The sequence below is a fragment of the Akebia trifoliata genome, chromosome 5, assembly GCF_017979445.1.
Source record: "Akebia trifoliata isolate Shusen 1 chromosome 5, ASM1797944v1, whole genome shotgun sequence".
Taxonomy (NCBI): domain Eukaryota; kingdom Viridiplantae; phylum Streptophyta; class Magnoliopsida; order Ranunculales; family Lardizabalaceae; genus Akebia; species Akebia trifoliata.
In genome coordinates, this window is record NC_141379.1 from 27,756,998 (window position 1) to 27,784,470 (window position 27,473).

General features: G+C 35.6%; 3 protein-coding genes across 6 annotated transcripts; all 3 read left to right on the forward strand.

The window, feature by feature from the left end:
* The first annotated feature begins 900 nt into the window (after positions 1-900).
* LOC147401916 (RPM1-interacting protein 4-like) lies at positions 901-6,385 on the forward strand. Its single transcript, XM_086443403.1, has 4 exons — positions 901-1,242; positions 4,337-4,939; positions 5,830-6,021; positions 6,141-6,385. Exons 1-4 carry the CDS (start codon positions 1,237-1,239, stop codon positions 6,171-6,173), a joined length of 834 nt encoding a protein of 277 aa, XP_086299529.1. The 5' UTR covers positions 901-1,236; the 3' UTR covers positions 6,174-6,385.
* A 3,031-nt stretch (positions 6,386-9,416) lies between these two features.
* Positions 9,417-17,114, forward strand: LOC147401917 (uncharacterized). 2 transcript variants are annotated; one of them, XM_086443408.1, is made up of 5 exons: positions 9,417-9,572; positions 9,831-10,177; positions 10,300-10,381; positions 11,699-11,817; positions 16,599-17,114. In XM_086443408.1, exons 2-5 carry the CDS (start codon positions 9,902-9,904, stop codon positions 16,833-16,835), a joined length of 714 nt encoding a protein of 237 aa, XP_086299534.1. In that variant the 5' UTR covers positions 9,417-9,572; positions 9,831-9,901; the 3' UTR covers positions 16,836-17,114. The 2 variants fall into 2 exon arrangements, with proteins under 2 accessions (XP_086299534.1, XP_086299535.1); XM_086443409.1 differs by lacking the exon at positions 16,599-17,114 and adding an exon at positions 16,181-16,268.
* Positions 17,115-21,123: 4,009 nt separating this feature from the next.
* On the forward strand, positions 21,124-26,975 carry LOC147401918 (short-chain dehydrogenase/reductase 1-like). Of its 3 annotated transcripts, XM_086443404.1 has the most exons (6): positions 21,124-21,262; positions 23,537-23,622; positions 23,729-23,972; positions 24,918-24,995; positions 25,440-25,625; positions 26,453-26,975. In XM_086443404.1, exons 2-6 carry the CDS (start codon positions 23,594-23,596, stop codon positions 26,831-26,833), a joined length of 918 nt encoding a protein of 305 aa, XP_086299530.1. In that variant the 5' UTR covers positions 21,124-21,262; positions 23,537-23,593; the 3' UTR covers positions 26,834-26,975. The 3 variants fall into 3 exon arrangements, with proteins under 3 accessions (XP_086299530.1, XP_086299533.1, XP_086299532.1); XM_086443407.1 differs by lacking the exon at positions 23,537-23,622 and having other exon boundaries at positions 21,134-21,262; XM_086443406.1 differs by lacking the exon at positions 21,124-21,262 and having other exon boundaries at positions 23,561-23,648.
* Positions 26,976-27,473: the final 498 nt, after the last annotated feature.

The following is a 27,473-nucleotide window of genomic DNA, read 5'->3' on the forward strand; positions in this document are numbered from 1 at the left end:
TTTCCGTTTCGACTGAACTTTATCTTCAAATGAGAGCACTATTCCGGTCGAAAACTTTATCTTCTCTCTCTCTCATTCCGATCTGAACCAATCGGAGTGATTTTTTGAAGGAAATATGTGGGTTTCGACTATGCGAACTCCGACATGTCTACTCCGGCCAGCGAGTATCCAGGTACATATTCTCTCTCTCTCTACTATCTGAACCTGTCGGAGTGATTTTTCAGATGAAATCTGTGGATTTCGACTGTGCGAACTCCGATCGAATCGGATATCCGATATATTTTTTGGATTCAAATTCAAATGTTTATTAGGGATATCCAATAGGATTCGAATTCGAATAGTATTATTTTTTTTCGGATTCGAATTCGGATATAGCAGTATCCGATCGGATACCTATCCGTTGACAACCCTACACATGGACGATGCGGTCCATAAAGATATGGGTTCACGAGTACATGGATCCATATGCATACATGGATTTTGTTAACATGTGCCCACCTTAGAGCACATCTTAACAAAACCCTACATACATAAGAGTCCAACTTTGAAGCGAGCAGCCCGCTTCAAAATTTGAAGGAACTCACCTTGATACAAGAAACGTGGGGCTTTGAATTTATTTCACACCCTTACAATTCGGCCAAAATTTGAAATGCCTCCTTGAAAATGCCACGTATAATCCAATGGGAAAGAGTTCCCTCAAAATTTTGAAGAAAAGTTTTTTTTTCCATATCATTACCTCATTGGACCAGGACATATATCCACCCAATCCAAACCAATAAAGAATCTAAGTCGGACCGGTTCTGGACCATGTCCGACACTTGATCCGAACCCGATCCATTCATTGACAGCCCTACCTGTCTACCTACCAACCGACTGTAAAGTCTTCTTTCCTCGCTGTCCTTTTACCGTCCCACAGAGATTAGGACATTAGGAATTTGGATGATATCCGCCACTAACAGTAGCGTCGCTAACTCTCAATTCTCAACAGTATCAGTGTTAGAGAGAGAGAGAGAGAGAGGCCCACACATAAATACGCAGTAACGTAACGTATTCTACGTAGGGCATGGTTACAAGCTTGAACCAATGAGAGAGAGGGACAGAGGTCAATGCGTGCTTGACTATTTCTCTCACTATTTCCTCAATTTTTTTCTGATAGTCTTTGGGTGATGGATCTGTGAAGAGGAGAAAAAGTTGAATTGCTGCTTTTCTCTCGCTTCGGCTAGTTTTAACGACCAAATGGCGGTAAATTTCCTCATTTTTTTTCTTCTCTTTTTTGGATTATTTTAGAAATCAAAATGATGAATTATTTTTATTTTTCTTCCTGGGTTTTAATGGTTCCTTTGTAATGTTTTTGTTCCGATAGTGCAAATTAAAATCATTTTGTGGATTGTTGAGTCTTTGTTGGGTTGGTTTTGATTTATTAGGTGTTGCATTGTGTTTGATGTGTTGTATATGATTGATGATGAGGAAAAAGTGGATTTTTTGTAGGGATTTTGACATCTAGGTTTGATTTTAATTCTGGGTTATCAACTACTGCTTGTGTGTCGATTAATGGGGTGAGTACTAATCTGGAATGAACTCAAATGGGAGCTAAATTGCAAAATTTCTTTGGAAGTGTGAACATTTCTTGGAAAATTTTAGGATGTTTCAGTTTTGGGGTTTTTTTTTTTTTTTTGGATGCTATTAGGTAGAGAAAAATGTTGACATGTTGGTTTGTGGATTCTGGTTCTTAGATGATACATAGAGAGTTGAAATCACAGATTCTGGGACCTCTATGGATTTTATTTGGGGGGTTCTTCTGATTTGTTTTGTCTTCCTTTCCGATCTTTCCATGGGAATGAAAAAACAAATTAACTAGATCAAAGTTTATCTTCTTTTCTTGTTTTTTTTTTTTTTATATATAAAAATATAATAAAAACGGAAAATTGCTGTTCAGTAGATCTAATCACTATGGGGAATAGAAGTCTCCCCCACTCAATCAAGTGGATTGCATTGGTGGTGGTGTCACCTCATCAGTTGCCACAATGGGGCATTCCTCTAAGAAGAACCACTCTTCCATCGTTTGGATGATGAGGGTGAAATTTATTTATTTTAGCTTTTCAGAATGAATTGGTCAAGTGAGACTTAATTGTCTATTAGTAGGATTGAACCTATGGAAGGGTGTCCTTGGTTGGATCCAGTTGAACCTGGAAAATGTGTGGTCCAAAACAATAATTCAGGATCGCCCATAAGAAAAGCCTATCTATTATGGTTGTTTTGGTCATGTAGCTTCAACTAGTTATTCCATTCTGATTTTAAGTAGTGAACTACCGTCTTTTAAGTGATGAAATCTAAGATCCCTCCCAAGGACTGCTTACCGTCCTCTTCTCACCATCTTTTGCATAAATGGTAGCAGAATTTGGTATGTTGTGCCTAGGATTTGTCTTATGCTAAAAACCATCCCAATTGGTAGATCCATTGTTTTTGTCAGAGTACGAAAAATATGCTGAACAGTCCCCTCCTCCCACCCATAGCCACACCCCCCACTCAAAAAAAAAGAAAAAAGAGAGATCGTTATTTATGGTTATCCAATCTGATTGGTTTTCAATATCGGAGATCTCCCATGTTGATTCATCTAATGGTGGGTCCTGTCCTTATGCTACATGTGAAAAAATTGAGAAGTACATAGTCATAGCGGTGTATGTACTGGGGACTCAAATCCTAGACTTTTTATTTTCTAGGAAGGTGTTTTACGTGTTCCGTCAACACGGAAATGAAGATGTGAAACTCAGAATGTACTTAGATGGATACAGGTCATTTTATTGTTGTCTGCAACACAATGTTTTAGATTATAATAGATCAAAGGATGTATTAACTGCCTCAAACACTAAGAAAACCACATAATCTTCTATTAGCAGTTTAAAACTCAAAAAATAATTGGGAATTTAAGACAGCCTAATAAAGTTATAAGATCTCTCAACAATTGTTTGTTGAAAGTGAAACATTCCGCTGATGGTTTGATTTGCTGATTCAGTATTCGATAGAAAACTTGATTTACTGATTCAGAGTCTCTAGATGCTGATTGAAAACTATTGAAAATTAAGAAAATTTGTTAGGCTTCCAATCTTAAATTTGAACCATATTTAGACCTACAATTGTGACATATATTTGGCATATCACTCCAGGACCCCTCAATTATTGAGACACTCTCGGGCATGCCATGCCATAAAATCTACACTGGTTTAATGCTTCTAACCATCTTCTTGGTTGCATTTTTTTAGGATGTTAATGGCATAATGCAAGATTTTTCTTCTGCCTGTTCAGAAAGATGTCATTAATTGGATGGTTGGGTTCATCAGGTTGATGGGTTTTTTGTCTGTGAAAAATCAAAATGGTGGCCCAATAATAGGCAGTCTGCATGGGCCCCAGCTACTGTGATGGTCAATAAACTGTGTTACATTTTGTAAATATTTTGATATTACGTAGTTCTTACGCACTTCTAAAGTCTGATTGTAAGGCACTTTTTTGTACTAATATGAATTATTGGTTATAAAGATAGATTTATCTTTCAACATGATCATGTAAATGTGCGGTTGTACAATGGCAACAAGAGTTATTTTATCAAAAATTGCAGTAATATACCCTCCATTTTATTTGATCTTGCGGCTGCTCAACTAGATTGTTCTGGTTGGGACCCCTTTTATATTGTGCTTGTTGGTGAACAAACAACTTTTTTATTTTTTTTCTTAATATGTGAAAGCATAATCACAGACATTAAGAAGACGGGTATCTTATTTAGTAGGAGCATACCATGTTACAAAGTTACTACGCCTTGTGCTTTTTAAAATGGAAAAAATCAGAGATGAGATTGGTCTGACATTTATTTATTTATTTTGACTTTAGAACTTGGTTGACCGGGCTAAGCAATATTGTTCTAAGGGTGGGCATCCGTAGACTCATGGAAAATGAACTCATATGTTCACTCACAATCTTGACCGTGTAACATACTAACACTATTCCCTAAGATTTATATCAACCACCAGATTCCATGTTTACACGGTTGGGCTTGTGAGTGAACATATGAGTTTCCCTTCCATGAGTTTGTCGATCCCAACCCTTATTCTAAGTGGTGGAGTTCTTAACTTTCTGTGAGTTTGTTATGTAGTGAATTGCCATAGTCATGTCATCTTTTATAGAAGGGAATACAAAGGAAAATAATAATTATGTCTACCATTTATTAAATATTTTAAATGATTATTGACTCATTTGACACCTTTAGTCCAACAAAAAATTTACTCATCCCAACAACCTATTTACAAGTGTTTGGTAGAACTGACAAAACTAATGTTTATGGCAGCAACGTTCAAACGTACCTAAGTTTGGCAACTGGGAAAGCGAAGAAAATGTTCCTTACACGTCCTACTTTGAGAATGCGAGGAAGGGTAAAAGTGGAGGGAAAGTGAGGAATCCAAATGACCCTAAAGAGATGGATGTAGTTTCTAATGATACACCTGTAGTTCAAGCTTCTCCTTCAAGAGCTGGGGTTGAACCAGAGATACCAGTCAGACATCAAGCTGTGAGGTCCAAACATGAGCGCCAATCAAGCAAGGATGATGGGGACCTCAGGCAAGTCGGTGATTCTCCATCCCACCATGACACCATCAATTGCAAAGTGACTGCTGATTCGTCGCATCAACGATATGGTGACCGTGGAGTTAGTTCTGGGGATACTCCCAAAAGAGCAAGTCGACAAAGTGGTGGGCATGACCGCAGCGTTGAACAATCTCCTTTACATCCACACCTTCAGGCAAGGGTTGGAGGCAGAGGTGGTGGCAGTGGCAGTGGCAGTGGGGTGTCTTCTCCCTCTCGGGAAAAAAAATCGTTTGAAGGTAGCCATGGGTTAGCTCCAAATACCCCTGGAAGATCCCGGCTGAGATCTGTTGCTCTAGGCGATGAAACTGTAAACTTCTTAATTCCCTATCCTCTTCATACATACATACATACCCATGTCCATTTTGTTTTTTAGTGAAAAAGATAAGGGTATTTTGATCTTTTATATAATAAATGCTCTTAACATTTGCTGCAAATAAGACATTTAAATCCAAAGACTAAATATCCTTAACATTTATTGTGCAAAAGACAAGCATTTATTATGTAAAAAATCAACATACCGTTGTCTTTTTCACTAAAAACCAAAATGGATGGGGGCATTATTGGAAAGTGAATGTGGTGGAGAATGCTAACATCCCCATGAGGTCTTGGACGTTAGCATTCCCTCACATATATAACATTTTGAATGATTCAACTGTCCATGAGTCATTCTCAACAAGATGATCATTGTCATAAAATATCAATCCTATTTATAAAGCTGGACTCAAATTACTGTTTAAATGAAAACTTCTGATTTTTCAAACTCAAGTAAACCTTTTACCAGGTTAAAAATGTTAGAATGTAATGAAATTTAGTTGATGAGAGTTTTCAATGGTAAAGAAAATTCGTCTGTGACATCATACTCATTTAAGCCCCACGAGCAGGAGTTCAACTAGGGAGCAAGAATAGACTAATATATATAACTTCAATGAGGATGATCTTCATGTGAGGAGATTATCCTTACCAATATTTAGCCTTGATTCATCTCCACTTGGGTCCCATGAGCACCATTTTAGTGTGTTGGTGCAAATATCTTGGCCTTATACTGGCCTTATACTTTAGTATGTTGACACACCCTTTACATAAGTCTTATCATTTCGACACATACCCTGCTTACCAAGTATCTTCATCAATGTGTGTCTGTCTCTATGTAAAACTATATGTGAGTGGGGGCATATGATGTAATTTATAATGTGGCAGACTGATAACAGTGCTGCGGTACCAAAATTTGGTGATTGGGACGAGAGCAACCCTTCGTCAGCTGATGGATATACTCAGATATTCAACAAAGTTAAGGAGGAGAAGCATGGTGGGTTGGCAAAGGAACCAGTCATACCAACCAACTCATCTTACCCTGATGGTCACAAGCAAGATAACAGTGACAACTCTACGGTATGTGGGTTTCAATCCTTTTGATTCGACATCTATTATCTGGTGCTTTCATACTTCTTTCGTTTTAGCTATTCGGAGCTTTTACTTATTGTTCTCCATAATTTTCTTGTTTGATTCAGATGTGTTTCTGCTTTCCATGGGGCAAGAAATAACAGTCTCTCTGCCTGTGAATGGGTCATGGATGTAAAGCTCTGAAGGCTGACTATAGAATAGCTTTGTCAAAATGCATTCTTTCTGTCCCACTTGTGTGCTTATTGTATTAATAACCTATGTACCTTAATATCCTCTCTTTTTTTTTACTTTTAATGTCTGGTTATAGTATTTGCAAAAGATACCAAGATCATGCCCACATTCTTTTATTCTATTTCACTGTTTTTTTTTTTTCCAAGAGGTGTTAATATTTTGGGTGCATATGTTCTTATTGTATCTCATGATATAGAGGAGTGTTAGGAAGCCAGTTTAAGGTATTGTGAGATGTGACGGTATACGAGCCGGTTCTGGTTTGGTTTTTGGGTACTTAGAATCAAGATCCATCATATTTTTTTGATTTTGGTTCTTGTTGAGTCCAGTTCTAAAATAAATGGAATTGGAATTGACAAGAATCACAGATGCCTGTCGGTTATGGTCGAGTACACCTCGAATCTAAAAATAATTTAAGGTATGTTTGATTGCACCTGGAAAATAGGATGGAAAATCAATTTCCATGGAATATGACATTTTTCAAGTGTTTGATTGCTCATGGAAATGAAAATTCATTTTATATCTCAATTAAAAAGTCCACCAAAATATGAATTTCACTTTCCCACCCATATGGTTGGGAAGTGAAATCCACCCATATTTTCCATCCTCAAATTTTCTACACTCATATCTTTTTTTTTCCCTACCACCACCACACTAACTTCGTCGTCGTCATTGCCTTTGCCGTCGTCACCATCTTCGACCACCTTTTCTTTCTCTCTCTCTCTCTTCTTCTCCTTCTTCATCCCTCACCTCCGTTGCCACCATCTCCACCACCACCACCACTACCACATTCTTCCCTCATCTTCTTCCTTACTTACTTCCATCGCCGTCGCCACCGCTGCCACCACCACATCCTCCCCCCTTCCTCTTCTTTCTCCTCATCCTCTCCTTATCTTCTCTCTCTTCCTCCTCCTTTCTTTCTTCGTCTTTTTCCTCATATAATTTTTCCATGATTTTATCCAAGTAAAATCAAATAATAGAATTTGATTTTTCAACCTTACCTATTTTCCACCACAATTTTTCCATGGATTTCAAATTTCATGAAAAGTCACTTTCCATGCAATCAAGCATATCCTTAGTTTCAAATGGATCGAGAAAAATCAAATCTTGCACTGGTACACAAATATTTGGACAACAATATCAATTCATTTCAAACCCAAAAACAAATGGTTTTGCGAAAATTTGCCACATTATTTAGTACCGTTAATTGAACACTAACACTCCTAGTATTACCATTCCTAACCCGAAGATCAATAAGTTGCAAATAGTCCTAAAATGTAATTGAATACCTATTGATACCACATGGATAAAATCGAATAAGTTCTTGTAAGTTGCTTCAATTAGTTTAGATTCAATTGCAATCAAGCATGGGGAAAGAGGATCTATAACTGATGGTTTTGATTTTTATCCCAATCTGTTTTTGGTTAAATTATTGGAATCGATGCCTAACACCTTCCGAATTTCATAATCAAACTCCCTATAATCTAAACCTTATGTTTGAACTGGCCCTTTTGCCAAAATCTAGAATCGAATTCAATTACTAGGTTGTAAAATTTGGTGATGACATGAGTCAAATTTGTATACCCAAAAAAGGACCAAATATGACCTCAAATCAAACCTCAAACAAAAAGACCCGATCTGAACTAATCCGGGGAGGGCCAGTCCAAGTTGGGATCAAGTCTCCCACAATTGTAATTGACCTTCGTCTATCCAAGCCATCTCAATCGATTTTCCTTTTGTTCATCGTCTATTGTAACTATTCTTATATACTTTTATACAAACTAATTAAATTTTAGAGAAATTTCCAAAAATGTGATCAATTAACGAAATTACCATTCAAGCTAACTATTCATTTTAATTCCCAAACACACGAAGAGCGAGATCACATGTTTTTCAAAGTGAAGATCTCGGTGGTTTAAAGTAGTGAGATCATTGATTGGCAATCTCGCTTATTATAAAAGTGATGATCTTGCAAGTTCACAACGACGTTGCTACTTTAAACTAACGAGAAGGTCACTTTAAATTTTTTGGGAATTAAGAATTTTGTCATATTCAATTCACGAAAATGGTAATTTACCCTAAATTTTATCTTCACTAATATTTTCACTCATTGATCTCGACAAAATATATAAGTCTAGAAGTTGATTTGGGCTTACTTCGATCAACTCTATTGCTGTTGCTCCAAGTATGTTCCTCAATCCTGCTAGCATCAATGTGGTATCTGTCAATGATTATCCAACGATCAAGTAAGAATTCTTGAAAAGACGTTGCTTTTCTTTCTCTCTTAATCTTCAGAGATCCAAAAGATCTCCTCACCTTCGATGCTACCTTTATTACATATCTTACCCTCAAGATTAGGATTTTCTCTTTATTCAAGATTTAATCTTGTAAGATCCAACGATCATGGAGATCTTTCTTAGTAAATGGAACCTTCCTTAACGTATTATAGGAATCATGAGATTCTTTCTAGAATTTTGGATCTTAGTGAGCAAGGTAAAGAACTGTACGAAAACTCAGATTCAATTTGCCTTATTAGTCAGGGTAAACTTCAATCCAGGCCTTGCTCTTCAGACAGGTAGCGTTGGACTATTGGCTCATCCTATGTACCACTTGCTTTTCGAAATCTCCTCTATTTTCTAATTCCTGTTCTCAACGAGACACGTGCAAGGTTTTGATAAGTTACCAACTTTACCCTCTATAATAAGTATTTAATTTTTTATGGGGGTCCTACTTTCTATTGCATCAATAGTTTTCGTTTCTAGGGCGCACCCTCACTTACTAGGTACATGTGATGTGCAGGCATTGCACGTGCTCGGGGGAGGGACCCATATGCCTTGTTTCCGACACTGACTCTTTCGGTCCCCAAGTCAGACGTAAGTTCAAACACCCGACATAAACAAAAAAAAGTTTCCGTCTCGACAAGGTCGAACTAAAATCAAAAATAATTCAACAGGGGCCTATTGTCATTAAGCCAAACGCTTCAGAATCATAGAAGCAGGCAACATTATCAAACAGAGCCTAAGTTTTCAAATTAATGTGTCATTAAATTGGTCCATATCTCGATTTGGACTCCAAGTTGTTGGATCGGATTTCAAACCTGATCCGGTCCATTTACAAACCTAACGTGCATCGACCGAATGACGACTTCTACGTGTACGAGCCACCGACTTGTCACACGTGCAAAACAATGAAGAATGCTTTTCTGGTTTCGCCGAATCGAGGCCGAAACGAAGGAAGAAAGACATCAAAACCATCTCTCTCTCTCCCTCTCTCAATTTTTGAACCCTAACCCGATCGATCGCAGTAATCAGGTATGATTTTCGATATCTTGATTTCCCGTAATTTGTTTCGATTATTACGCTTTATATCGATGCCGTTTCACTCACGTTGGATTGTTTCTAGGGTTTCATTTTCCTCTCGATCTCTTATGTTTTTCATTGAATATTTCTAGGGTCTCCAAAACAAGTATCAAAATCTATAAAATCTACAAAATCGAAAGAAATTTGTTGGACGAATCGTTCCCATTTTGATTCATTTATCTCAATTAGGTTTTTTTTTTTTTAATACAGGTTTAGGGTTTTTTTCTTAGAGAGACGCCTTGACCTACAACAACCGAAGAAGTAAATCTGTACCCATAAAGATGAGCACTCATGGGTTTAGGCGACCTATACAAGGGTACACGAGGGACACTCTGAGGAGAAAGAGAGTACTAGCGTTTGACCTAAATGATGCACCTTCGGGTGAGATCAGATCGAATTCGGATGAGAATATCGAACACCGATTAGGAAGAATGGCACCTATGGCACCTGTGGCACCCATGGCACCACCAGCAGCATCGGTACCACTTGCCACAACAATTGATGTCGAGGCCATCGACGATGAAGTCGTGATCTCTTCGCCGAGAAGCTTTGCTGAAGTATGAATTTTTTAATTTTTTAAATTATCATGTTATTTAATGATATATGTATAATCTCCTCATTGTTATCCAAATAATTCCTGGAATATGAGTTGGGCTTTACTTAACTTCCTTCTTTTTAGGCTAGGAACAATTCCAGAAGGAACTATGGGGCGACGACAGTGTTGGTTGATGAAGATTCGGATGTTCGTCAAGGCCATCGGGGTTTGAGTTTTTCCCCTTTCACGGTTAACTGTTTTGTTTATGTCACAACTTTATATTTTATATTATAGAGTTCTTACCTAGAAACAATACATATTTTATTTGGAACAAATGTCCTTGCTTTGTTGTTTAAGTATTTTAAGTGAACTTTCTTGTAAGTTTATTTACTGAACTAGTTGGACAAAAAAGTGTGCTAATTGATCAATATTTTGTGTTGGCTTTAATTGTTTTTGGCCTTTGGATTGGGTCCAGTGTGTTGAATGGGCTTTATATAATTGATCATGAAGTCTATGAGAAATCACATGAATCCAACAACTGGAAATCAGCAACTAGGTTGAGTTTTGGGGTGTAGACTGGTCAAGGTGTATAGGTGGGTGCCACATGTCACGGCCCTATATGCACAAAATCACAATCTGACATGAACACAATCACAATCTGATATGAACATACCAGAAGGGAAACTAGGAGTAGCCCCAAAAAGGAATTCCTATATAGAAAGTTGAATGAAATATTGAGAGGGTTAAAAGGGAAGTATTGAAGGAAGATTTGAAGACATCCATTTGAACATATGGTTCTAGCGAATTGAATGGCAAAAATGGAATCATGTTGCCAAATCCTAATAATTGTGATAAGTCACGATTAGTGATGTTGATGATTACATATGCTTTAGGGGAACTTGGTGATCAAGTGCATGTTGGAGTTGGAGTTAAATGAGGATTTTGTGGAAATAGGTTTACTGCCCATCTTTTTAAAATTTACAAGCTACCCATATCAGTAAATTTTATTTTCTGGGATGCTTAGGCAGGGTACTTTACAACCTTACTTTAATTTTTGTCAAAATTTTGGATTTATGACCTAGCAGATGAACTTACCTGCGATGTTTGGGCAAATTTTATTGTTTGTACCAGATCTTAAAGCAAATGAGAGATGCTTTTGCTATCTTTCTACATTTGCTTTCTTTGGGCAAGAAAAAACTTCTGCTCTATCAAGGGTTTTCGAGTAAAAAACAACTCGTATTATTGAAATCAAGACCAAATTATGTATATTTCCTATTATTGTTTATGTTCATGTTGAGATCATGTTGCCTAACACAATACTTGGGGCAAGGCAGAAATAATGATGAATTTTTACAATGACCATTTCGTTGTTTTTGGTTGAGCTACTATGTTTGGGTTTATGTGTTAATCTCGATGGAGAATCTTGTTGGATGCCACTAAAGTAGGCTAGTGTTATTTTTTCATTTTTTCATTATTATTTTTTTCTAATTTAATTTTGTTCTTGCATTTTTCCTGGACCCACTTCCAATTGCAACCATCATAGAGGAGCCAATAACTAGGTTGACACTAAATAGCTACAAGAAACGCAGAAGAGTTCCACCAAACCAGACTATTATCAACTGTGAGTGTTACATAAATCTGGAAGGGAGCTACTATGCCAAGGTATAATAACTAATATTTCTCATATCTTATATTTGATATTGAATTCATGCTTGATTGCTGGTCCTTCATACTATTTGAACTGGGCTGTGTTGTCTTTTATTTGCACCTTTTATTTAATTTAATTAAGTTGAAAATATTTTAATGTCAGTTAATTGTCAAGTCTTTGGTCTATTTTAAATGACTTGGGTGCTCAGATTGAAATTTCTAGGTTGATACTTGTACATTTAGAATTCCAGCAATACTCCTGCCTTGCATATGCTATATTATTTGCATGCTCTCTTAGTTGTTTTTTGGTATGCAGTGGAACAGGTATGTGCAAACTAAGTATCATGGGAAGATTTTCATAGGAAGATTATTCTTCCATGATGCATTGTTTTCGATGATGGATTAATATTGAACTTTAGAAGTTACCAAGCCCCCTTGGATGGACTACTTTTGCATTCAAGTGGTCATGGAATGTATTAGGGAGGGAGCGAATATATGCTATCTGAGTTGAAGATCATTTCAACAATCGTATCTATGTTCTTAACATAAAAAAAAATCACATCTAGGTAGTTATGAGATGTTTGGTTGGATAGAAATGTCTGAATGCTTTCTGTCATTAAAGTAAATTCTGAGGGAGCATGTATCTTTCTTTGGGTTGTTAATTGGGCAGGACTTCGGGCCAATCTGGTTATAAATTCTCAAACTGATCCTTGTCCCTACCTTATAGCGGGCTTCTTGTTGGACTCGGGCCGGGCCTAGTTTTATAAAATTAAAAGTAAGGAAAAAAAAAAAAAATCAAAAACTAGTGCTCAATGAGAATTGATAACTGAGCATATTTTCTGATATAGATTTTACAATGTAGTGTTCTAGCTTATTAGGCAGGGAATGCAAGTGATGCGTAGTGTTGCACAAGTAATACCTTTTCTTAACATTTTTTGACTAACCAAAGTTTTTTTTTTTTTAAATAATATATATTTGTCAAAAATAATATAGATTATTAAAAAGTTAAATAATTTACTCACTTTTATATAAATCAAGGTTAATTTTAACGATGATCACAGCTTCCAACTCTGCAATGTCATAGCCTCCAAAGCAACGCAATTGTATGAACCTAAGTATGCAAGCAGAGTCTAAACAGATATACTATTTGTATGGTTAGAATTGACAAATCATAATCAAGCTGATTTCTTGGCTTGTAGATCTCCCGGACGTGTTTTTTCAAATGATCTGAGACCATCCAAATGGGTGAGAATTTTCATCCTACAAGGCAGCCCTGAAATATCTTGATAATAAGGACTTCTTCTCCCTCTTGTTAAGAAGCTTTTCTTGAATCTTGCCTAAAACAGAAGAAAAACCCTAACTCATTCTTTAGACAACTAGCTTTTCAACGTGCTCCTTTATGGTGTTTGAAACTAGAAATTTTGGGGTCTGACAACTAGACTCTTACCTATACTAGTACCTATATGCACACACCCTGTAGCAGGCCTGGTTCGGCCAGACTTCTAAGGACAAGGCTCATGCATGATCAATGTTATCAAATAGCATATGCGACCAAATGTGACCACCATATGTTGTGCGCATATGTGAAATCGCATATGGCATATCCGGTCGCATAATGCACAAAATATTTTTTTATTTAAAAAAATAAATAAGAATGGAAATAAATAAGAAGAAAAGAGAAAATGTTTAAAAAATCGGAAAAAAGATAAGAAATTATAAACAAGCCTATAACAATATATTTGGATGACACTCGTTTTTCAAATTGAATAAAATTGATTACATTTAGTCATTTAGTAACAAGAATAAAATAACTCAAGAAGCTAAATAGTCAATAATGTATAAACTATTCACGATACAAAGGTGACCTACTTTAATTACCAAGTTCTAGTTCTAGATAATTAAACTGAACTCTGCTTTAGTAGTTTAATCATTGGATACTATGATCTTATGTTAGAATGCATAACCTCAATATTTTGAAAAAACAAAATAAAAACATGACTTAAAGAGAATATATATGCGGGTGAAAGAATCAAAAGAAATAGCTTAGAATAATGCAGGAATAAGGGGTGTAAATAGGGTAGTTGTAGGAGAAGATAGATTAAGAAAACTTGAATTTAATGCTTCAACAATCAAATCTTTTTTCCATTGGAGAAATATGCCATCACATATTGTATATGCTATTGCATACTGAACCAAAAACCGCACATGCCATGATGGCATATGGGATTTACTAATAGAAAATAGCATATGTGACCGCATTTGACAACACTGGGCGTGATTGACTTGACCCCAGGTCAGGTCTAGAGTCGGGTTGGGTTGGGCTTGTCCTGAAAAAAACAGGTTGGATCGGGCTTCGGGCCAAGAGCTATTTTTATTTTTTTTATTTTTATAAGTATACATTTTTATTGATAAAAAAGGCCGAGGTGGCCTTAAATACAAGAAGAGGAGAAGGAAAAAAACAAAGGAAAACAACAAGCCCAACTTTAGCTACACAAGGCACATGTCATCCCACTTAAATACAAAATCTTCGAAGAACACCTCTACAAACTCCTTGCTTAATCTGCTCCAATGGAAGTGCCGATCCAAGATATCCAGAATAACCTCTTGAATAGACTTCTCTTCACCATGGAACACGCTACCATTCCTCTCTTTCCAAAGACCCCAACCAACTGCAAAAGAGAGAATAGCCCACAAGTGTCTTTTCCAATTGGAGAAAGTGTTAAGAGTCAACCCACTGAACGATGAAAGGATGTCCAAAGGAAAGACCCTACTCACCCCCAATCCTTCTTTTGGCAATTGACACATTTATAGACTTGTTTAGCATTGGCCCATATGTGTAGTGCACATGGTTTACTTGTTCCTTCTTTAACAAATATGGTTCAGATGCTTTTAGATATATTCCAATGTGTGCACTTCCTTTGGATATAGTCCAACACCCAACTAACCATATCATAGTCATCATCATCTAGGTTCATCTGAACATAGTTTGTTCCTCCATTCGATTCTGTTTAAAGCCATGCCTTCTATTAATTCTAGTGTGTTCATATCTGCTTTCGGTACCTCAATCCACATTCTTCGGTCTTCCTCTTGTTTTTTTAGAACCTTCGACATGGCTAGTCCACCTATTTGTGGTTGTATTTAATCTTTGTCCACACGACCAAAGCATCTCAATTGACTTTCTCTAAGTTTATCACATATTGGGGCTACTCCTACATGTCCATTTTACTCAGCATTGAAATTGAAAGGCTCATACTTTTCTCTTCTACTAATTTCTATTGAGCTAGCTACATTTCACACATTTTTCGATGAAAATGTTAAATTGCAGTATATATTACTTTTTAAAAATGTAATAATAGTCCCAGTAGGCAAAATGCTAAGAGAAAGTTGATTGAGATGGTTTAATCATGTGCAACAAAGGGTAAGTTCAACCCTAGGTATATGTTATACGGAATGTGCAAGTTGAAGGTTCTAAAAGAGTGACAAGAAGACCCATAATGTTGTATTCCTCCTAAAAACTTCAGGGATATTCGTAATTTTGGACCATTGAATCCAGGAACTTCATAATTGATTGCATGCCATAATTTGATGATAGCATCTCATGCACAATGGATATCCGTGGATAATATGTTATCCTTGCAGTGTAACGTCCTTCATCTTTGTAAAACTAACAATGGAATGGAGCCTCCTACTATTATATTTTTTCAAACTGATTGACACGGTTTACTTTGATTGGTCATAAGAAAAAGGACCTTTGATGCGGACTGTTTCTGTATAAAACAATGTTTGTTTGGCTTTGATTTTTGGAACCTGTGCTATTTTAGCAACACTGTATGGATCCTTTTGACCAGTAAGATTTATCGACTTATGGAATATACTAATGCTGCCCAGAAGTCATACGGTGTTCTAAACGAACAGAAACTAGGAGCTACTTTATGGTTGCCATATGGAACATACTAATCCTACCCAAAAGTTGCACTATGCATGCATTTTCAGTTTCTTCTTCACTGCTATGATTCTACTGATTCTTTTTGTCTCCAAATACTTTTTCGTTGGTTAATCTATTTAAAAAATATTAAACCTTAATTTAGATGCATGAAACCTCCAAATAATTTTTTGCATGTTAATCAGTTTAAAAACTACTAAACTTTAATTTAGATGCATGAAACCAAGAACATTCATACCCCCCACTATAAATCTTGCAATTGCCTTACCAAGTAAATTGGTCCATCAATCAAAACTAGTATCTTTTTCTTTTTCTTTTAAAATCAGTTTATGCTGCAGTTTACAGTGATGCATCACAAAGCTATCTGCACCTTCTTTGTTCATTTCAAGTATTTAAAATGTTTCATGCCTTCTATTGCATCTTATCCTTTTGAAGGAATAGATTGTGGAGGGTTGAAGAGGGAAGGAAATCCATCCATTAGGTATGCAGGTCTGCAGGCAACCTTGAACTCGGTTTCAGAGTGTAAACTGGCACAACAATGGTACTTGCCATCGTCATGTAACACGAATTTTCTGCTTGTGCACGTGACTTCAAATTTATTTTCATTACGTGCACTTTCGCAAATATCAGGATACATTCATGACTGTTGACGTTTAATTTACATGACATCCACTCATACTTCTACTTCCACCCATTGACATGCATTTCTAAACTATCCTAGCTTTAATCTTGAGAGGCTTTATTTTGAATCGTCGAAACTGAAATTTAGAGATTGATTTTCGATACTGGCTTAATTGTTGTCCTAGTGAAGCCATCTAAAGATGAAACTAACCTTCAATCATTGTAACAACAGAGGATTACGAAACCTTCGGAACAACCCCCGAGTGTGCAACCACCAAAGGAGCCACCAACTTTCAGTTGCCCAGTCTGCATGGGAACGTTGGTTGAGGAGACATCAACAAAGTGTGGTCACATCTTCTGTAAGGCCTGCATCGAGACTGCTATAGGAGCTCAGAGTAAATGTCCTACTTGTAGGCGAAAGCTGAAATTGAAAGACATCATCAGGATCTACCTTCCTGCAGCATGTTGAGCCAAGCTCATACCATCAGACAAGAACTATGGATCGGTATTTCTTCAATTTCTATTTAAAAGATTCGACTGCAATAGAAAAGAAAATTTCTTTTGGTCTCTTTTTTTATTTGGTTCTTTATATAGTTCCATTGAATGATATACAATGGATTTTGTGAAGTTCATCATCATCATCGTCGAAGCATTATCCCGACGATCTGGCATATTTTTAGCTTGACTGAGATGAAAAGGAATGTACTTATTTCTATTTATTTTCAAGTGTTTTGATCTTTTAGAACTACCTTTTTTTTATGGCAGTTTGGTTCGTGAGACGATAAATGAGCTAGCTGAATTCATTTTCAGGCCTATAGGTTCTTAAGATTAATGTCTATAATTTAAATGTTTCGTCGATGATTCCAATTTTGGTGTTGTTTGGTCGTTGAGGAAAAAAAAAAAAAAAGCTTCAAATCCACTATGTTCTATTTTTGGGGTTTTTTCAATTTGCTCGAGACATTTTAGGGTTTGATGAAGGAATTGTCTGGTTTTTTTTTTTTTTTCGAAAGGATTTTCCAAGGGTAAATCTGACATATCACTCTGGGTTTCGTCGGTATTTGAGATGCTCCAGTGTTTTCAAATCACTATATAGGACTTGATCATGGTCTTCTCTAAAATGCTAATAAAATTTGACCTAAATACCCTTCAGTTCAACCACCTTTCACTTGTTTCTTTGCTAAATGTATATTTTTTTTCCTTTCACTATTTGCCTCATCTCCCAAAAATTCCGGTAGTTTTTTATGAGGTTTTTCTACCTCACATTGTAGTAGAGAGGTAGTTTTTTTATGAGGTTTTCCTACCTCACACTGGAGCAGAGAGACTAGAAGAAATTTGTCAAAGATGAGAGGCACATCAACAGATTTATAAATCGAAGTTGTTTTTAATGTATTGAAATTAGTCATGACCTCAGCCGGCACTCGTGCTTGACTTGCCTGCCCAATTTCTCGACAACATTTTTGAAGAAGATCCATCAATGTGAGTAAAGTCCTTTCATAGTGAAAGAAACTGTCCCCCAAATGATTTCGAAATGAAATGAGGGTGAGAGAGAAGTTTGCCAAAAGCTGTTAAGACATCAATCCCATTTAACTAAATAATAATGATTTTTTGACGCCCCTGATGTGACATGTACTGTAATCAAAGATTCTTTTTCTCGCAATACACAATTGCATATATTTATGGGGATGGGCAGTTATGTATACCAAAGGGAAAAATCTATGGTTCTAACCCATGCCAAGTCGAGGAGCATGTGTCAGAAAACCAGGACTCAACTAAAAATTGATCTCTACAATAGTTCATTATTAATTAATGCTCTATGGTCGTTTTAAACATGCAATAAATTATAATCCGGGTGTCAAACATGCAAAGAAACATGGGTTATGCCAGAAACATGAATCTAGGGCACATTGTGGGGAGGGAGGCAAAAATAGGTATATTGGGGTTTGCTATTACCGTTTCAGCACACAAAAGTGTGTTGGAACAAGATTAACCGTGTGGTTGACGTTCCTGACTACATGGTCAGGGATGCAACCAACACATTATTGCCGAAACAAGAATAGTGTTAGCACAATTTGTGTATATACTCAACTTTAATTTAGACCTATTGTATACTTAAAATCTTGATTGGATGGATAAGAGAGAAAAGTTTGTCATTTTAATAATAATTTGTTCTCTCTCTACAAATCTCTCCAATTTGAGAGAGATCAAAATTTAGCATTTTTCTCTTTCATTTTAACTTCTCTTCTTTCCTCACTCAACTTCTCAAATGAAAGAAATGAAGAGAAAATTGACTTTATTTTCTCTTCTCTTCCCTTCATTTCTCTCAATCCAAACAGAACATTAGTGTTCTAGTGCTTGACATTACCGGCAATATACTATGTACCACTGTGTGATAAGGATCTTACACCATTTTTGACGAGGTCTGGGATGAATCATTGGAGGTAATGGACATGTTTTATAGGTTCCATTGGTGGCATAATGTGTGCATACAAGGTTACCATACGATGCCATGCCTCTAGTCTCACAAGGATATACGATTATCCTCTTCAGGATCCTTAGATACTTAAGCCCTTTGGGTTTAAAATGGAAGAAAAACGAAATATGGTTTATTTCTTCCATATAACTCTTATTAATGCACTATAGTTGCATTGGAGTTGTGTGTTAACATACTCTCTGCACATGCCCACAACTGACACTAGTACATCTCTGAACATGTAACGTTCCACTTAGAGTGGGTCTTACCATTAACAAGGTATGCATATCTAGATCATGAACTTAGTCTAGAGCATGTTAGTTAAACTGATCAACATGGCCGATTTGATTCCACTCATTCTAATTCCGAGTCAACTCACCCAGATTCTAAGGAGTCTTTCAAGACTGCAAAGTGGCAATATTTTTATTTTTTATTTTAGGGTGATTTTGAGATACCCCCCTACTTTTTGATGAATATTAGAGATATCCCCCCACATTTTCAAATTGATGACTTAAATCCCTTGACTGTTGTTCTTAACAGGGGACCAACAATAGATCATGCTTTGAGAGAATAATTACTTGTCAAAAGACTGAAATACCCTTCTAGTCAAGCCATGCCCATGTTTGGGAGGATAAAGAATTGTCAAAAGACTAAAATACCTTCTCAATTAAAATCCAATAAAACAATTAAGATCTCTAATATTAAAATTTGTATGGGATGTAGGATTTAGAGTGGAAGATTGAAAGTCTTGAGTTTTCTTTTTTTTAGAAAGCTTGTTATCATCTTCAACCTCTCATTTTGATAAATACTAAAATCCTAGAGAAAATTGACCGTCATCCATTCATTCTTGCCATGAATCACACAATATAAAAGTGGCAAAATCGCTTCACTATCTCATTCCAAGGAAAGATAATCTCAAAATCATGACCATGGTGGTAAATCTTAAGGTTTTTTTTTTTATCCTTTTTGAAAAAAATATTTATATTTTTCACCTGAGATTTTAATTTAAAATTTGAAAGTTCATTACCCATACCTTTTTTAGGTCTTTTTAAAATTATTTATTAAATCTAATGCAACCATGAAATTGTAGCCTGCAAAGGACGTTAACTTAAAAAAAAAAAAAAAAAAAGTTGGAGAAGATAAATGTGTTATGAAAAACACTTTTCTTACTAAGTTAGGAAGGAAATTTCTAAACCCCATCATCTTTTGGCATCCAAAAACACAGTTCAATGCCACATGGTTGTACATAAAAGAATTCTAAGAACTTTGAAAAGAAAATTTTCAAAAAAAAAAAACTTAATTTTCATCATAAATTTTAAATTTAAATTTGGAAGGTCGGTAGTAGTCTATTTTCAACACCATTGACCAGTCCAAAAAGTTAAATTTTTTAGTTAGATTTTTTTTTTAATCAAAGTTTTTCCATGAAATCTGGAGTGTTGTGGTGTTGGAATGCCAATGTGGTGGTTCATGTGGGCCCAACAACCCTTGGTAAGATTTGAAATCTTACTAAGTAGTCATATTACCCTACATTACCATTTACGTGTTTCTATTCAAACCGAAACTTAGTTTATGCTAAAAAAAATATTACTATGGTTGTTTGGCATAGGATGATTGTAGGCCAACTAGCTTAGTTGAAAATGCAATTATAAAAGCACCCACAAATTAATAAGAGCAACCCACACCATAGCCGAATTGTTTTGTCTTATATGAGTTAATTTTTTTTGGAATAAATTGAATTTTGGTGAGGATGATCTCCAGACCATAAAAATCATCCTCACCAAAAACCAGTCATTCCAAAACTTTTAACCCATATAAGACAAAATAAAAATAAAAAATGACTATAATATAAGTTGCCCTTATTAATTCGTGGGGTGCTTTATAAGTATCATAGTTGAAAAGAACAATTATTTCATTTTATCTTTCAGATTCTTTTAGTTGCCCTCGATGATGTTTCAATTATTTATTAGTTTCTTTTAGATCTTATTTAGTATACTTGACATTTTTTCAATGAGTGTATTTTAGGAAATTTAAAAGACATTGATTCACGGATGAATTTAGTATGAAGATATTTCATTCTTTCGACAAGTACTTATTCTGTCAAAGCGTGATTTGTTGTTGGTCCCTCGTTAAGGACAACAGTCAAAGGATTTAAGTCATCAATTTGAAAATGTGGGGGTATCTCTAATATTTATAAAAAAGTAGGGGGTATGTCAAAATCACCCTTTATTTTATTGGGAGTGGGATCTTAAACTCTATTAAACAAACCCTTAAGCTTTATTAAACTTATTCAACTTTATGTGGACTTGGAAACCCCTCTTCTCTTTCCTCCCTCTTTCTTTCTTTCCTTCCATGCGATCTAGCCATCTCTAGTTACAGAGATCCGTTGCCTCTCTCTCTCTCTCTCTCTCTCTCTGGATATCATTCAGGTACTCTCTCTCTCTCTCTCTCTTTCTCTCTAGATCTAGGAGAATGATTAGTTGTTAACAAAAATCGATGCTAAGCTGATGACCCAATGGCATGATGCCACGTGTGCATAAATCAAGGTAAAATCAAAGCACTTCCACCACTGGATCATCAGCTTAGCATAAATTCTTGGTACTAGCAAGTAGTAAGTGGCATGTAGGGCGTAAAATGAGTCGGATTTTATCCGAAATCTGTGTGATTTGAATCTCAATTTAGCGGATTTGGAACCTTCGAGTAGATCCAAATAAAAAGATGGTACGGATATGGGTTCATGTCTCTTGACCCGAGTAAGATCCGGGTTGAATAAGGACCTGTGCCTACATCCATCTAGATCCGAGTGATATATTGCTTTGAAATTATATTTTTATGATTTTCGAATATATCTTTTTTTTACTAAGTTAATGTAACATGAATTCTTATAAAATAAATGAATTATAATAATAAAATAGAATAATATTGCAAAAAAAAAAAAAAAAAATTGTTGAACGATTTGAAATTACCCACCCGATCCACTCGAATAAAGTAATTCAATTGGATTAGATACAAATTTAGTGTAAACTATATGGTTCAAATATGATTGTAGCTAATAAGATCCGAGTCGGATTTGAACACTAATACAAATTCAAATAAAAAATTCAAATTTGGATATGGAAATATTCATATCCGACCTGAACCCGATCATTTTAAACCCTAGTGGCATGCACAAATGAACAACTAATTTTTTTTTTTTAATAACAAATAGTTTATATAATTATTTTAAAATTTTAAAATAGACAATCATAATTTATAACTTAATATATTATAAGGGTATTTTTGTAATTTCAATAAATTAACTAAGATAATTACGAGAGTCATGGGCTGCAAATTTATTTGTTTTGATCAAAACGACTCTTAATAAATTGTTCTAGAATTTCTAGATGCTGGAGTATATCCTAAAGAGATCCCACTTCCTCATGAATTCATCTTGAATCGGGATTTTTTGGCTCAACTTTATCCCAGTCTTGTCGAAGGAGCAACCCCATTTTTCATCTTGAATTGGTCAAAATATGCATAATTTCTTACTTTTCGTGGAGGATTAGATCTAGTAACAGGGGTCTATGTCACTTTAAGACGACTCTAAATTCAAATGTATTGCGAAGGTATTCTTGAAAGAAAATTTGGGCGTCAATGACTCTTTGCTCCACCTTCTATAATTATGGTAACCAGAAGGTGGCATGTGCAAATGCACATGTATCAAATGGGCTTATTTGTAATTTAAAATATTGATTAAAGTTTTTTTTTTCGAAGATTAAACCGTAAAGAAGATATTTTTTATAATTTTGAAAATTAACCACGTGATTATAAGTTGTGGGGTTGTAATTTCTTGATATTTGACAAAAATGACCCTGATTATATTAGATGTAAATGTAAAATTGAGAGCATTTGTGGGATACAAATTTTGGTGTTGAACCATTTGTACTCCACTTCTCATTATAATAGTAAAGACTAGATGAAGGCATGTGCAAACGCACATGTATCTTAAGGGTTTATTTGTAATTTAAGATGTTAATTAAAAGGTGATTTTTGTAGGGCTTAAAAGAGATTGGATATGGTCCAGATATGAGTATGTTCAAATCCATCTCCAAATCCAGATCTGACTAGGATCCTAATAGTTAAAATCATATCTGAACCATTGCTAAAATGTGGTTAAATAGGGACTTGAACTCAAGACCTCTCAATTTTAAAGAGAAGTCTTGATCACACTGCACCCAGTTATTGTTGGTTGATAGGAGATAACTTGAAAAATATAAAAATATAACTTACAAAGTAATCTATCATTTGGATCTTGACGTATATAGGAATAAATCCATGTTCGATCCGGATCCAACTTGGATCAAGGGACATCAACCCATATCTGAATCATATTTTAATTTGGATATACTTGATAGGACCAAACCCCCTAAATTCGGATTCAGTGCACTTGGATTTCGGATAAAATCCCTAGTCCTACCAGCACTCCTCTACCCAAAAATTTCATATTTCCTCTTTTATTGATGTCATTTGCGCCGCATATTAGACAGCTGTTGGTCTGTGAGCAAAAAAGCACTCAAGAAAAAGTTAGGAAGATACTATAAGAAAACTTAACAGATATTTTATAGACTCACTTGAGTTTATTCATGAGTCACTGAGTTGACTCAACTTTATGGACATGAGAGTCGAGTTTTCGAGCATTAAACATAATTTTTCATGTTCAACAGGTGCAGTTTATAAGAAGAGATATAAGCCCGTTTAAGGATCCATTACCCCTTCCCAGAATGGCAGAAATAAACAGAGAAGTTGATAGGTGTTGTGTGGTCTACTTGTATTATTGTAACTCATATTACCCTCTCTTCAAATGAACCATTTAATTATCTTCATTGTTGATAGTTGTTGTTGTTTTGGTGTTGTAGGTATGCAGTTGTTACAGGTGCAAACAAGGGAATTGGGCTCGAAGTTGTTCGACAACTAGCCAGTCAAGGTGTCATGGTTGTTTTAACTGCTAGAGATGAGAAGAAAGGGATCGAAGCGACATCATCGCTAGTCAAGTCGGGTGTGTCAAATGTGATATTCCATCAGCTTGATGTTCAGGATCCGATTAGTGTTGAATCTTTAGCCAAATTCGTGGAGACCCAATTCGGGAGACTCGATATCTTAGTAAGAGGAAGAGAATAGCTTGCTTGGAAAACTCAATAGTTCTTTTACTATGCAATGTTTAGAAAGGCATGCATGTATTTGTTATTGTTGAGTTTAATCCCACATCGGACACAAATTTCCTTGTCTCCCTCCTTATAAGCTCTTGGGCCTCTCCACTCATTGCCAATTGGTTTTGAGTTGGACCCCTAAATTTATCATGGTATCAGAGTGGCCCTTTCTCTCCTCCACGTCACCCAGTTCATATCTCCACGTGCTTTGGCCAAGTCCGGCCCACATGTGCGGGGGTGTGTTGAGTTTAGTCCTCCATCGGACACAAGGCTCCTTGTAAGTTCCTAGGCCTCTCTACTCATTGCCAATTGGTTTTGAGACCCCCAAATTCAATTATCGTAATTTGAAAACTCGTGGAGTCGACTTGAAATTTCATCGAGTCAACTTGATTGGATTTCGAGGTGACTTGGCCGCAAACAAGATGGGATTTTTCAAAACATTTGAACAGAGGGAAAAAAAAACTTTCTTAAAAAACAAACTACGTGTGAAATGAGGTGACTTGGCCGCAAACAAGATGGGATTTTACAAAACATTTGAACAGAGGGAAAAAAAAACTTTCTTAAAAAACAAACTACGTGTGAAATGACAACAACCAGTGGAATTTCTTCATTCCACTGCCTCTACTTTTCACATTAACTAAAAATACAAAAACATTATATTATTACTCTATTGCCATTCAATAAAAATATATGAAAATTTAAATTAATTTCATCTGAATAATTAATTAACAAATACAAAATTAATATATTTATATTTAACATTTCACACCTGAAACCGATAAGAATTGGAACCATGTTTAATTAAGGTTTCAATTACGGGTTCGTTGCTTTTTTTTTTTTTCGAATAAATTCTTATACTTATCCAAAATAGAATAATGTCGACGATCATCCTTTGTAGGTTAATAATGCAGCAGCATCTGGAGTCGTAGTTGATGAAGAAGGTTTGAAGGCCTTAAATATCGATCCTACATCTTGGGTAAGTCGATCTGTAACATGTTAACCATGTTAAGTTAGTTAAGGTTTGTGAATGTTAATAGAGTCGGGATAATATGACTGGTCAGGTGGCATACTCAATCGACTCCTTGATGTGACAAGTTCGGGAACCGCAGATCTGTGTGCCTTGGGATACATGATTGCACTTCCCCATAAAAAAGTGTATCCCGATGTGTACAGATCTATGTTCCCGAACTTGTCCACGTTAGGGAGTCGATTGAGTATGCCACCTGGTGTGTCGTATTATCAGGACTCATGTTAATACCATGACCTGGGTTCAAAATCTTCCTTCACTTACTAATTACTGACCAGTAACTCTAACTCGCGTGCTTATAAAAAATAAAAAATAAATTCCCAAGAATTGTGGACATCCCAAGCCCAATGGTTGAAATTCTTTTGTTGTTTTTTTTTTTTTGGATCAATGCAGCTATCTGGCAAGGCAACCAGCTTGGTGCAAGGAGTGATTCAACAAACTTATGAGAAAGCAGAAGAATGTCTAAACACAAACTATTATGGTTGCAAAAGAGTCACAGAAGCTCTTATTCCTCTTCTACAGCTCTCTAAATCAGGAGCAAGGATTGTGAATGTCTCTTCTCTTAGAGGAGAGCTCAAGGTAATTTGCATCGGAATGCAACTTAATTTTGTTTTTTTTTTGTTTGTTTGTTTGTTTAGTGAGCATGTGAATCCTTAGATCTAGCAATGTATACAAATAATACGATGAAACAAACAAGACAGGAAACACAAAATTTATGCACTTCATCTAGGTCAACATCCACAAATGAGAGATTTTCACTATTTTTGAGAATAATTCCATCCCTAACTTGTAAAACAGTATGTTTCTCAATCCAAAACCAACTCTCCTCAACCCAAAAATTCATTCGTACTGTCATCATGACTTATCCGTAGGACCCCTAGATTGGGTATTTGACCAGGATGCAAAACATCTAACCAAAAATTCTTTAAAAAGAAATGGCCTAATTATGGACTTGCTCCCTCCCTCCATATAAGGGCCTCGATTTTTATTTATTTTCTTCTGAAACTCTTTGAAGATAAAACCCTTAAGTTTTTCCCTAAAAACTGATCATCTTCAACCTCTAGCGTAAAATTTTTACCCTTCAACTGCAAAGATTTTGTTTTCTTCAACCTTCAAATTTCAAGAATAAGATAAGGATTTTAGTGAGGTTGAAGATAATGGATTTTTGAGAGTGAAAAAAAAAACAACATCATTTGTATAATCCTCGAAATTATCCCAAACGATTTTCAAAACTTCCTAGAATTTATATGAATTAATCCAAACTGACCCCCACTTAATATGCCAAATCCAAACTTGGTTACTATGGGCTGTATCCCCAACCACCTTCTTTGTATTCTTTGTTTTCTCTTCTTAATACATATTTACATGAAATAAATTGAGACTTTTATATTGGCCTTGGCATTTAGAGAATTCCCAACGAGCAGACGAGAATGGAAATGGGAAACCTAGATACTTTGACAGAAGAGAAATTGGATGGTATATTACAGAGTTTCCTACACGATTTAAAACAAGGCGTGCTCGAAGCTAAGGGATGGTCCGTCATGCTTCCATCTTATAGCATATCTAAGGCCACACTAAATGCTTATACTAGAGTTCTTGCCAAGAGGTACCCTAAAATGTGCATCAATTGTGTTCATCCTGGCTATGTTAATACTGATTTAAATTGGCACACTGGGACCATGACTGTGGAAGAGGGAGCAAGAGGTCCTGTCATGTTGGCTTTGCTACCCAATAATGGTGGGATTTCAGGCCACTATTTTGATCAAATGGAAGTTTCGGATTTTTGATTGAAATTGTTATAAAAGAAGGTAAATTTGTCATCGAATGAACGTCTTGACTCTTCAAGTACATTGTAATATTATCATAGGAGGATTATCTTGAACTAATGTCGGATTGAATATTTTTACCAAACTTTCTTCTTCTACTTCATCTCCCTTGTTTTGCTCTTATTTTAGAATTTTTTTGTTATTTGATTGGTTGAGTAGCTTCATAAGGACTTATTTTTGTCAATATCTCAACTAACCCAAACATAAGCTAAACCAGGGAATATTTTAGAGGCCGAATGTTCAGAATTCTGAATGTGTGCTTGAACCAGCACAAGAAAAACATTATTTTTCACCGTTGATTTATAATTTTAATAGAAAAAAATTAGAGTCGTGACCTCATATTTTGGAATTAAAAAACATGATCTGATGTCACAAGCAACGAAATTCTACGAGTTTTGAAAAAACAAACAAACAAAAAAACATTATTTTTCACTGTTGATTTATAATTTTTAGTTTTGGGAGTTCGGTAATAGTCCATTCCAACATGTTGGATCAATTTTAAAAATTAAAAACAAATTAATTTTTTTTTATATGAGTTTTCCATGAAGTCTAGAAGGATGTTGTGGTCAATTGCCAATGTGATAATTCATGTGAGCCCAAT

Excerpts from the sequence above, each read along its gene's own strand:
- LOC147401918 (XM_086443404.1), top strand. The coding sequence starts at position 23,594 with ATGGCAGAAATAAACAGAGAAGTTGATAG. Across the intron at positions 24,996-25,439 it reads ATATCGATCCTACATCTTGG|CTATCTGGCAAGGCAACCAG; the intron begins GTAAGTCGATCT and ends GGATCAATGCAG. Across the intron at positions 25,626-26,452 it reads CTCTTAGAGGAGAGCTCAAG|AGAATTCCCAACGAGCAGAC; the intron begins GTAATTTGCATC and ends CTTGGCATTTAG.
- LOC147401917 (XM_086443408.1), top strand. The coding sequence starts at position 9,902 with ATGAGCACTCATGGGTTTAGGCGACCTATACAAGGGTACACGAGGGAC. Across the intron at positions 10,178-10,299 it reads CGCCGAGAAGCTTTGCTGAA|GCTAGGAACAATTCCAGAAG; the intron begins GTATGAATTTTT and ends CCTTCTTTTTAG. Across the intron at positions 10,382-11,698 it reads TGTTCGTCAAGGCCATCGGG|AGGAGCCAATAACTAGGTTG; the intron begins GTTTGAGTTTTT and ends CAACCATCATAG.
- LOC147401916 (XM_086443403.1), top strand. Across the intron at positions 4,940-5,829 it reads TTGCTCTAGGCGATGAAACT|ACTGATAACAGTGCTGCGGT; the intron begins GTAAACTTCTTA and ends ATAATGTGGCAG. Across the intron at positions 6,022-6,140 it reads ATAACAGTGACAACTCTACG|ATGTGTTTCTGCTTTCCATG; the intron begins GTATGTGGGTTT and ends TGTTTGATTCAG.